This window comes from Haplochromis burtoni, unplaced genomic scaffold, assembly GCF_018398535.1.
Source record: "Haplochromis burtoni strain Fernald_Lab_line unplaced genomic scaffold, NCSU_Asbu1 Contig_541, whole genome shotgun sequence".
Taxonomy (NCBI): domain Eukaryota; kingdom Metazoa; phylum Chordata; class Actinopteri; order Cichliformes; family Cichlidae; genus Haplochromis; species Haplochromis burtoni.
In genome coordinates, this window is record NW_024582902.1 from 156,452 (window position 1) to 168,846 (window position 12,395).

General features: G+C 43.9%; 1 protein-coding gene across 4 annotated transcripts in view; it reads right to left on the reverse strand.

Moving 5' to 3' along the window:
* Positions 1-2,189: 2,189 nt before the first annotated feature.
* fibcd1a (fibrinogen C domain containing 1a) overlaps positions 2,190-12,395 on the reverse strand; it is a 20,814-nt gene continuing 10,608 nt past the window's right edge. For 3 of the 4 annotated variants that reach the window (XM_005947758.2, XM_042214273.1, XM_005947757.2), the window contains exons 6-9: positions 11,546-11,682; positions 9,924-10,020; positions 8,727-8,906; positions 8,237-8,650 (exon numbers count right to left, since the gene is read on the reverse strand). In XM_005947758.2, the coding sequence (XP_005947820.1) occupies positions 8,394-8,650; positions 8,727-8,906; positions 9,924-10,020; positions 11,546-11,682 (671 nt within the window). In that variant the 3' untranslated portion in view covers positions 8,237-8,393. Of the gene's footprint in view, positions 2,504-8,236; positions 8,651-8,726; positions 8,907-9,923; positions 10,021-11,545; positions 11,683-12,395 lie in introns of those variants that run through there. The other variant, XM_042214272.1, reaches the window with a different exon arrangement.

Genomic DNA, 12,395 nt, shown 5'->3' on the forward strand with positions numbered 1-12,395 from the left:
TAGGCTTCAAACTTTCCTTTTTGCTAAAGCATATAGTTAGGGCTGGACCAGGTGACCCTGAATCCTCCCTTAGTTATGCTGCAATAGACGTAGGCTGCCGGGGATTCCCATGATGCATTGAGTTTTTCCTTTCCAGTCACCTTTCTCACTCACTATGTGTTAACAGACCTCTCTGCACTGAATCATATCTGTTATTAACCTCTGTCTCTCTTCCACAGCATGTCTTTATCCTGTCTTCCTTCTCTCACCCCAACCGGTCGCAGCAGATGGCCCCGCCCCTCCCTGAGCCTGGTTCTGCCGGAGGTTTCTTCCTGTTAAAAGGGAGTTTTTCCTTCCCACTGTCGCCAAAGTGCTTGCTCATAGGGGGTCATATGATTGTTGGGTTTTTCTCTGTATCTATGAAGCGCCTTGAGGCGACTTTTGTTGTGATTTGGCGCTATATAAATAAAATTGAATTGAATTGAATTGTTTTGCTTCCTCCCTGCCTCGTCATGTTTAATTAGGTTGAGCCGTGTCTCCCTCCTGTGCTCGGTGTAACCACTGCTCTCCATCCCCTCGTATTTCCAGGTGGTTCTAGTTTCTTGTTTCTGGTTCGTGTTATGTTACAATTTGTTTTCCCAGTTTAGGTTGAGGGTCGTTTTCCTGTTGGTTTTGTTAAACCGTTAATAAAGGCTTTAAACACTCTTGTGCATCTTTGTCTGTGCCTGGGTCCACACCTCTCATCTCCACAAACCGTGACAAGTATTACTTGTATTTTAAGCTTGATCGGGACCAGAGATGGGCAGTAACGCGTTACTTGTAACGTTACTGTAATCTGATTACTTTTTTCAAGTAACGAGTAAAGTAAGGGATTACTATTGCAAAAACGGTAATTAGATTACCGTTACTTTCCCGTAGGAACGCTGCGTTACTGCGTTACTAAAACCGTGATTTTTTGCGAGAATGTCTCATGACAGTGACGTAAGCGAGTGCGACGTTCGTGACAACAGCTGTGTGCAGATCAACAATGGATCATATATCGAGTGCAGAGAGAGTATGAGCGTGCAGCGTTTAAAGCGTGGAAGTACTGACCTTACTTTGAGTTTGATTCCATAAAAAGTGACAAAAACATTAGTGTCCGCTGTGCGTGGGAAGAAAACTTCTTTTTACAGCGAAAAAACCCCTAAACTTCCAACAAGCACCGAGTAGCTACGACGTAATGGGAAACTCACAGAGAAACTCGCGGATTCTTCCACTGACCGCGGCACACCTGCACCAGGGTAAACCTCCGCCTACCCCACTCCTGCTTTACAGGTGAAAATAGAGCAACAGGACCGCTGAGTCTTTGACTTTATTTATTTTCTGCTGTGTTTTACTTGCATCTATTTGAAAGACTGAGTGTAAACACAAAAAATATTTTATTTTATGTGCTGGAATGTGCAGAAAATAGGTTTAAATGTTAAACTAATTTCTTCCAGTCAGAGAATGTTGCATATAATTAAATTTTTGCTTGATGCATAAAGTTAAAAGATTAAAACTAATAAAACAAGTTTTAAAAAGAGACTTTTCCATTTGATTACATTTTGTATGATGGATTATGCAGAAAAAGTAGAATTGGGCTGAAAGATCTATCGCTTTATCACCTATTCAGGTTGTAAATCGTGTTTTTAAAAAGTAACTAAGTAACTAAGTAATTAATTACTTTTGAAAATAAGTAATCAGTAAAGTAACGGGATTACTTTTTTGGGGAAGTAATCAGTAATTAGTTACTGATTACTTTTTTCAAGTAACTTGACCAACACTGATCGGGACTTTTTCCTAAACCGGGTGATCGTGGCTCAAGAGTTGGGAGTTCGTCTTGTAATCTGAAGGTTGCCGGTTCGAGCCCCGGCTTGGACAGTCTCGGTCGTTGTGTCCTTGGGCAAGACACTTCACCCGTTGCCTACTGGTGGTGGTCAGAGGGCCCGGTGGCGCCAGTGTCCGGCAGCCTCGCCTCTGTCAGTGCGCCCCAGGGTGGCTGTGGCTACAATGTAGCTTGCCATCACCAGTGTGTGAATGACTGGATGACTGGATGTGTAAAGCACTTTGGGGTCCTTAGGGACTAAAGCGCTATATAAATACAGACCATTTACCATTTAACCCGCCCGCTTCCATCAGAGGAGCGTGACCTCTAACACCGCGTCGTAAAGATCGATCAGAGTGATTATGGATCGTCTTGTCAAATGAGTTTATTGATGAAACAAAAAAAGGTAAGTAACACATCAACGCTCTGTCTACCATCATTTACAATTATACTTATGGAGGTGGAGTTTCATACAGACTCTAACCATCTACAGTCACAACCAATCATGAGCTGTCGGCCCAGGTTCAGGACTCCGGTCTGGGTCGGATCTTCATCTCCGTGAAGCGAAGCGAGTACTGCCAACCAGTCCAGCTGGACCACTCCACACCGTCAGCGTAGGAGGCGTGGCCTCCTCTCAGGTACTGCCCATTCAAGTTGGAGGTGTGGCAGTTCCGGTACCACCACGCCCCCTGGTAGTACGCCGCACAGTTGTTCTCTGTATTTGTATCTTTTTTTTTTTTTTTTTTTTTTTTTTTTTTTTTTTTTTTTTTTTTTTTTTTTTTGTTTTTGTTTTTTGTTTTGTTTTTTTTGTTTTTTTTTTTTTGTTTGTGTTTTTGTGTGTGTGTGTGTGTGTGTGTGTGTCTGTGTGTGTGTGTGTGTTAGTGTGGCTTATGTAAGCAGTTTAATTTTCGTTTTTGTACTGTCTTGTTTACCGCGTTGGTGTGTACCTGCTGTTATTTTTGTAGTGCCCGGGATGTATCCTGGTGCCATAACAGTGCAGCGGGTAGGATCCGTCCTCCTCGGGTGTTCAGCGGTGGTGGTGAGTCTCGGACAGTGTACGGAATATTCATACTAGGGTTTTAGTAGGATTAAACGCGTCGTGTTGTTTGTTGGTTTGTTTTTTTTTTGGTTTTTTGGTGTTGGTTGTTTTGTGCGAAGAAATGATCGAAAGTCGTCCATGTCGATACGCAGGGTTTCGGAATTCCACGCTGACTGGTTTTTGGTTGAGGCGGTAGTAGGTATCCTCTCGATTACGTCTTTGAGGAGGATTGGTACCAGCCAGGGTCACTGTGCTGCGTTTCTAAAGTACGTGGTGGTGTTATGGACACTGTCTTTTGTGAGTTTTTTACCAGTTTGTCATCATCTCGTACTGGTGCTTACCACTTGGATGTTTGTCCGCTATCACACTAGTATTTATTCGGCTAGATGTGTGTGTCTATCGGTCGGTTTACATGATGCTAAGAACACAAGAAAACACTTTGTTGAGTTACCGGGTTACTCGCTCACCTGAAATTAGAAAAATAAAGAATATTATTAACCAAGACTTTTCCTTATGCTCTGACACGTTTTGTGTATGTCGTTTGAGAACAGACCAAGTAATAGAATATTAGCTGGGTGAAGTTATGAGTAGAAGATTAAATGTGTCATTTCATGAAGACTGCTGACGATGCTGCCCAGCTGTGGATGCAGTTGATTAATAACCAGGAGCCAACTCGGCATTCTACTCAACACTGATGACAGCGAGGTCCGGTGAAGATTTTTTTGCGAGCTTAGCTCCTGATAGCGAAGCGTTGTTTGGCTGTTCAGATCGTGGTTGGTTAGAACGCTGGCATTTAATATTATTTATTTTGTAATTGTGATGTGAAGTGACACCACAAATCAACTCAGGAAGTTAACATAAGATAGCAAAGAATTAAAGAGTTTAAACAGTTAGAAGAACACCATGCTGGCTGAGAGTCTTTAATACTATCCAGTTTAGAGTTGTGTTGCGGATCTGTACTGTATCATTGAAGTGGGTGACTGGCGTCTTACGTGTTTGTGATGTAGTCGAGTAAGTTTCGGTGGTTAGTTGTTTGTGTTAATATTAAAGTTATTTTTTTTCTTGTTTTCGTCGTCCGGTCTAAATCATTCTATTAATTTAGTTGAGTTAGAAACTTTTATGGTTTCTCGTCGTTCTGCGATTTTAAGAGGGACAGTAATCCAGGGCTTTCTTAAGTTTCTTTCTTGGACATTTAGTTAGCTTTTTTATTTACATGGCCAGCTCCTGCAGTGCCTTTGTAGCCTGTACCAGTATTTTAACAGAATATGGTTTTTGCTTGTTGGTTATAGCATCTAAAAAAGAATGGTTATTTTTGAGATATGATTCATCAAGAGCTGGTGAAGTCGTGACAGCTTGAAATATTGCATCAGCATGGTGAGTCATACGTGTGGTGCTCAAAAAAACGGCTGAGCGGTAAACTGTCTTAATACAGTGTTCCGCCTGTTTTTGCAGCTAAAGAAAGGATACAGAGTTCAGGTTCCGTGAGTTTTTTTTTTGGTTGTGTGTGCACTCGAGTGTTTGAGTAATTGGCCCCCACAAACATACAGGTATAAAGCCATGACTCGTTTTTTTGTTGGATGAGACGATTACCAAGCAGTGCTCTCAGGTGCGTTTGGATGCCCAATCCGTCCTGTAAGGGGTCCTCCCATTGCCTCTGAATGGATTAGTTTTCGATCCCGATTCCGTCCTCCCCTACTGAATCAGCCTATGCGTCATGTCACACACCACATTGTGTTGAAGCTCGTCGTGACAGGGGTTACATTATACCATCTTAATATGAAAGAAAACTATCTTGGGCTGATAAAATTGTATATCGGGTGTGATTGTATCTGAAGTGTGTGCAGAGTGTTGTTTTCCCTTGCATATATTTTTTCACGTTCGTATCGTATATGACATATACTTTTAGCGTCTCTCTTTTGACCATCTGTGGGAGCCAACAAGTTATCTGTTGCTTAGTTTTTGTCATTGCCAGCATCCAATGTTATATTGATTTGATTTAAAGAGGATCCAGATATTGTTTGTGTACTTTAGCGAGTTTATGTTTTAGACTTACTTTAAATACCTGCTTAGTCCTATTTACTCATTTAAGTTGATATAAGGAAAAACCAAGTCTTGTCATGACTGTAGTCAGTTGTTGTTAACGAGCTGGTCCTGATTAGGAATAAATAAGCTATGGAACATCCAGATGTGTGTGTTAAAGCATCAACTTTCTTTATTTTCATTAAAGCGTTTCTGATCATTGTTTTTTATTTTTAGCTGTTTCGGTCTGGAGGAGTGCTGTAAACTGTCTGTCGGGCAACAGTACTAGTATATAGTGTGTTATTGACCAGAATGCTGTGTTTTTTGTGCAGTGTTTATTTTTTTTTATGTTATAGTATAGTTCGTTCAAAAAAAGTAGAGCTGAGTTATGCAAGACAGACAGAAGTTGTTTTGATGCGGTCATTGTGTTCTTATCTAGAGTAGAGATGCGAGCCGAATTGTTGTTTTTAAATAAATTCCTTTCAAAACGTATTTTATCAAACACATCAGCTGTTATTCTTGTGCTATCAAATGTCTATGATGGCCACACAATTATGTGCCGCCTCTGTGCCGCACTCTGTCTAGATTAATTCTTCGCCGCTCCGTTTTGCTTTAAAACTGATGATGCCATGTTGCCATATAATTTTTTGATTGGTCCACATGGTACATTTTTTTTACACCAATAGGAAAGGCTGGGGGGAGTTGGTGTTTTTTGCTCACAGGCTTTCGAGCGTTTTCCTTATAAAACGCCGTTTTTACCGTTTCTTCCTGCAGTAAATATAAACAACGACAGTATTCAGGAAGAAAACCAAACATTGCAGATATTTTATCATAACTCTGGTTTTACGTGGCCGATCAACACAATTTAAAAACTGGTATAAAGTCCACACTTTGTCCGTCAGTTGTTCCGTCTGTCCTGCTCACATCTCCAATGGTTGTACACGTTGTCATTAACGTGGCTTCACTCCACATCAGCCGCTTTGCTAAAACACCGGTGTCGGCACATAAGGACGCTGTCAGAGCCTGTCAGCGACGCTGATTAGCTGCGTATATACGAATGTGAATCGCATCATTGGCTGGACTGTGGGATAAGGTGGCATCGTTCTGATCCCATACGGGAGCAGCCAGTCACTGACTCACACTGCAGAACAGGATTGTTAAAGTTTTCATTTTAATTTCAATTCAGGTTAGATTTTTTTTTTGTGCGCAGAGACGTGCCAGCAGTGCGCAATTGCGCACGCGCGCAGCTTAGAGGGAACATTGGGTGTGACAGGATCTCCTGCAGGTCTCCTGTATGCTAAGCTAGTCAAACCGAAGCAGGTGTCTAACAAGCTCAGGCTGACAAACGAATTAGCACCTAGGGTGTGTGTGTGTGTGTGTGTGTGTGTGTGTGTGTTTGTGTTTGTTTGTTTGTGTGTTTGTGTGTGTGTTTGTGTGTGTGTGTGTGTGTGTGTGTGTGTACCATCCAGCCTCCTCCATCTGTGCTCATGTCGCAGTAAACCATGAAGCCATTGGGGTCGTGGGTTGGAAACACGGAGTAAACGCCATCCTGAGAGACACCAGATTTCAGGATGTCGCTGCAGTCCCTGGGTCTGACAGCTGAGGGACAGGGGGAATGACATCATCAGCAACACAGGTGTGTCTGTGGAGGTCACTCTGTCCACCTGTCAGACACACCTGGACTCAGGTGACAGCTACTTATCTTCTTTATTTGTGTGTCATTCATCTGAAATCAACAGGTCTGCATGCACAGTCAGTGACTCACAGGTCAGTTAGTGTGTTAGATATCTGTTATTAAACAAAGGCTCGTCGATAACATGAAGGCTGTACCACAAACACACAAACTCGAGGAGGCAGTCTGAGCCAAAAACACACAATCCTGGAGTTTTGGACTTTTTTTGCCTTTCCTGTCTGACACTGTACCGTCCAGAACTAGTCCCAATAGATTTGCGTTCCCACACGGACCATTTTGGCTTTTCGTGTACTCGTCCACGTGATTTTCATAGTTTATTCAATCTTTATTATTTATTTTACTTTTTAAGTAATTATGGTGAGAACGGACAGGACCGAGGGACGGGGAGGAGAAAAGCGAAGACAAAAGGCTCATTATAACCGAGAACATCACTCAGTTAAATATGTGCATTTGTGCTATCACTCTGAAGTGACGTTTGAGAATTCAGGTTAAAATGTTTTGTGTTCAAAATGTTGCTGTACTGTGAAACTGTACTATATCCATCCATCCATCCATCCATCTTCATCCGCTTTGTCCGGGCCGGGTCGCGGGGGCAGCAGCCTAAGCAAAGAGGCCCAGACCTCCCTCTCCCCAGCCACCTCCTCCAGCTTATCCGGGGGAATACCAAGGCGTTCCCAGGCCAGCCGAGAGATATAATCTCTCCAGCGTGTCCTGGGTCTGCCCCGGGGCCTCCTCCCGGTGGGACATGCCTGGAACACCTCACCCAGGAGGCGCCCAGGGGGCATCCTTGTCAGATGCCCGAACCACCTCAGCTGGCTCCTTTCGATGTGGAGCAGCAGCTGCTCTACTCTGAGCCCCTCCCGGATGGCCGAACTTCTCACCCTATCTCTAAGGGAGAGGCCAGCCACCCTTCGGAGGAAGCTCATTTCTGCCGCTTGTATCCGCGATCTCGTTCTTTCGGTCACTACCCACAGCTCGTGGCCATAGGTGAGGGTAGGGACGTAGATCGACCGGTAAATTGAGAGCTTCGCTTTTACACTCAGCTCCCTCTTCACCACGACGGACCGGTGCAGCGTCCGCATTACTGCAGCTGCAGCCCCAATCCGTCTGTCGATCTCCGGCTCCCTTCTCCCATCACTCGCGAACAAGACCCCGAGATACTTGAACTCCTCCACTTGGGGCAGGAACTCATCCCCGACCCGGAGTGGGCACTCCACCCTTTTCCGGCTGAGAACCATGGCCTCAGATTTGGAGGTGCTGGGTATTTATTGCGGGGAGATAGAAGTCTCGTTTGATATTTTTGTCTCTAGGTAGATTTTATTGTTTGGTATGATTGAGTGGTGATTCCGCTTTTTTATTCCCGCTTGAGTTGTGGTTCTTTCTACACTTCGATGTTTGTATCCGGTTCCAGGCGACTGTCTGGAGGTTGCTTGTACTCGCCTTTCACCCGTGAATATTAGGCTTCTATACAGAAACCACATACATTCTGTCTCTCTTCATTGTTTTTTTTTGGATGACTGGATGTGTAAAGCACTTTGGGGTCCTTAGGGACGAGTAAAGCGCTATATAAATACAGACCATTTACCATTTAACCCGCCCGCTTCCATCAGAGGAGCGTGACCTCTAACACCGCGTCGTAAAGATCGATCAGAGTGATTATGGATCGTCTTGTCAAATGAGTTTATTGATGAAACAAAAAAAGGTAAGTAACACATCAACGCTCTGTCTACCATCATTTACAATTATACTTATGGAGGTGGAGTTTCATACAGACTCTAACCATCTACAGTCACAACCAATCATGAGCTGTCGGCCCAGGTTCAGGACTCCGGTCTGGGTCGGATCTTCATCTCCGTGAAGCGAAGCGAGTACTGCCAACCAGTCCAGCTGGACCACTCCACACCGTCAGCGTAGGAGGCGTGGCCTCCTCTCAGGTACTGCCCATTCAAGTTGGAGGTGTGGCAGTTCCGGTACCACCACGCCCCCTGGTAGTACGCCGCACAGTTGTTCTCTGATTGGTCCTGGTCGCGGTCTTTGGTGGTGAACCGCATCCCCGAGTGCTTGAGGAGGGAGTCACCTGCAGAGAAATACCCGGCTGTGTACTGTGCAGTACTGTGCAGTAATCTGTGGTACTGTGTGTTACCGCGTGGTACCTGCAGTCCCGGAGTATCCGTCCACAGTCAGCGGGTATCCGTCCTCCTCGGGGTTCACGGAGTCTCGACCAACGGAGAATTCAGAGTACTGAGCGAACGCTGTGGCATTATCGAAGTCTGCCATGTCGATACGCAGCTCGGAACCACCTGACCTGGTGAGCGAGTAGATCCTCTGCAGACCTGAGAGAGACAGCCAGGTGTCACTGTGCTGCTTTCTAAACTGTGTGCTGGACACTGTCTTTGTGAGGACCAGTCTCACCGCTTTACCACGGGACCCATCAACATTTTACCTGAAGTTCTACTCGGTTACATGACAAAACACAAAAACACCTTTGAACACGTTACTCTCACCTGAAATTAGAAAAATAAAGAATAATAACAAAACTTTCCCACCTGACTGTGGGAACAACCAAGGTTAAAGATTTACTGTGAAAAGTAGAAGATTAAAGGTGTCATTTCATGAAGCTGCTGCTGATGTTGCCCAGCTGTGATCAGTTTTATTAGAAACCAGCCCAACCGTCATCACTCAAACTGATGACAGCAGGTCCTGAAGTTTTGCACAGCTCCTATCACGACGTTTGTTTTTGCTGGTCAGACGTGGTTGGGTTAAACCCTTCTTTAATTATTTGAATGTGAAATGACCCGACAAACAACTCAGGAAATATACATAAATACAAAGAATAAAGAGTTAAACATAAAGAACACCATGCTGGGCTGAAGCTTTAATACATCCAGTTTGAGGTACTTTATTGAAGTACCGCTAAGTTTTGTATCGAGTATTTCTGTGGTTAGTGTTTTTTATTTAAATATTTTTCTTTCTCTCCTAAATCATCCATTTAAAAACTTTAGTTCTCGTTTTCTCGATTTAAAACATTAATCCAGCTTTCTGAAGTTCTTCTTGGACATTGGTTACTTTTTTATTCAGTTCCACTCCAGTCCTTGTACCTGACCATATTTACAGGAATGTTTTCTTTGTTAAGCATCTAAAAAGTATTTTAGGATGATTCTCAAAGCTGTGAGCTGACAGCTTGAAATATCTCAGCATGGTGTGCAACGTGTGCTCAAAAAAACCTGAGGAAACTGGATAACAGTGTCCCGTTGTTTCAGCTAAGAAGGATAAAGTTCAGGTTCCTGTGTGTGCACTCAGTGAGTAATGGCCCCCACAAACACAGGAAAACCAACGTGTGTGTATCAGACCAAGCCAGTGCTCTCCAGTCGTTGTCCCAAATCCGTCCCTGTAAGCCTCCCATCCTCTGAAGAAGTTCACCGAGCCGTCCTCCCTCCTCTGAATCACCTGTACGCACACACACACAGGTGTGAAGCCTCTGACAGGTACATTATCAGTCTTAATTAAAGAAACAGTCGTGCTGATAAAATTAATCGGTGTGATTGATGAAGTGTGATCAATGTTCCCTCTAATTTTTCACGTGTCTGAGCGAACACAAACTGAGCGTCCCTTGGACCACTGTGAGCAACAGCAGACGTGTGCAGTGTGGTCATGCCAGCATCCAAGTTATATGTTTATTAAAGTAATCAAATTACAGCATTTATGTTAGACTACTTTAAATTACCTGCTTCAGCCCATTTACAATGAAAATTAAAAACAATCTTGTTCATGACCTGTAGCATGTTAACACTACTGGAAGGAAAAATAACTTGAACTCCAAGTTTGAAAACACAACTTTCTTTATTTTTCATAAAGCTCTGACTGTATTGTGAGTCTGTGGTCTGGGAGAGTCTGTAACTCTGTCTGCAACATACAGTAAATAATGACCAATGCTGGGCAGTTAATTATATAGTTACTTCTTCAAAAAAGTAACTGAGTTATGCAAACAACAAAGTGTTTTGCAGCTGTTTACCTAAAAATGCAGCCAAGGTGTTTTTAAATAAACCTTTCAAACTATTTACAGAACAATCAGCTGTTCGGCATCAAATCTGATGCCACACAAATTATTTGTGCCGCTCCGCCGTCACTCCTAAAACTTCCCCCCGTTTCTTAACAACTAGATGCCACGTTGCCATATCATTTTTTGATTGGTCGACATGGTACTTTTTTTGGACGAATAGGAAAGGGAGGGGGGGTGGAGTTTTTTTTGCTCACAGGCTTTCGAGCGTTTTCCATATAAAACGCTGTTTTTACCGTTTCTTCCTGCAGTAAATATAAACAACGACAGTATTCAGGAAGAAAACCAAACATTGCAGATATTTTATCATAACTCTGGTTTTACGTGGCCGATCAACACAATTTAAAAACTGGTATAAAGTCCACACTTTTCCCGTCAGTTGTTCGTCTGTCCTGCTCACATCTCCAATGGTTGTGCACGTTGTCATTAACGTGGCTTCACTCCACATCAGCCGCTTTGCTCGCTAAACACCGGTGTCGGCACATAAGGACGCTGTCAGAGCCAGTCAGCGACGTTGATTAGCTGCGTATATACGAATGTGAATCGCATCATTGGCTGGACTGTGGGATAAGGTGGCATCGTTCTGATCCCATACAGGAGCAGCCAGTCACTGACTCACACTGCAGAACAGGATTGTTAAAGTTTTCATTTTAATTTCAATTCAGGTTAGATTTTTTTTTTGTGCGCAGAGACGTGCCAGCAGTGCGCAATTGCGCACGCGCGCAGCTTAGAGGGAACATTGGGTGTGACAGGATCTCCTGCAGGTCTCCTGTATGCTAAGCTAGTCAAACCGAAGCAGGTGTCTAACAAGCTCAGGCTGACAAACGAATTAGCACCTAGGGTGTGTGTGTGTGTGTGTGTGTGTGTGTGTGTGTGTGTGTGTGTGTGTGTGTGTGTGTGTGTGTGTGTGTGTACCATCCAGCCTCCTCCATCTGTGCTCATGTCGCAGTAAACCATGAAGCCATTGGGGTCGTGGGTTGGAAACACGGAGTAAACGCCATCCTGAGAGACACCAGATTTCAGGATGTCGCTGCAGTCCCTGGGTCTGACAGCTGAGGGACAGGGGGAATGACATCATCAGCAACACAGGTGTGTCTGTGGAGGTCACTCTGTCCACCTGTCAGACACACCTGGACTCAGGTGACAGCTACTTATCTTCTTTATTTGTGTGTCATTCATCTGAAATCAACAGGTCTGCATGCACAGTCAGTGACTCACAGGTCAGTTAGTGTGTTAGATATCTGTTATTAAACAAAGGCTCGTCGATAACATGAAGGCTGTACCACAAACACACAAACTCGAGGAGGCAGTCTGAGCCAAAAACACACAATCCTGGAGTTTTGGACTTTTTTTGCCTTTCCTGTCTGACACTGTACCGTCCAGAACTAGTCCCAATAGATTTGCGTTCCCACACGGACCATTTTGGCTTTTCGTGTACTCGTCCACGTGATTTTCATAGTTTATTCAATCTTTATTATTTATTTTACTTTTTAAGTAATTATGGTGAGAACGGACAGGACCGAGGGACGGGGAGGAGAAAAGCGAAGACAAAAGGCTCATTATAACCGAGAACATCACTCAGTTAAATATGTGCATTTGTGCTATCACTCTGAAGTGACGTTTGAGAATTCAGGTTAAAATGTTTTGTGTTCAAAATGTTGCTGTACTGTGAAACTGAACTATATCCATCCATCCATTCATCCATCTTCGTCCGCTTTATCCGAGGCCGGGTCGCGGGGGCAGCAGCCTAAGCAAAGAGGCCCAG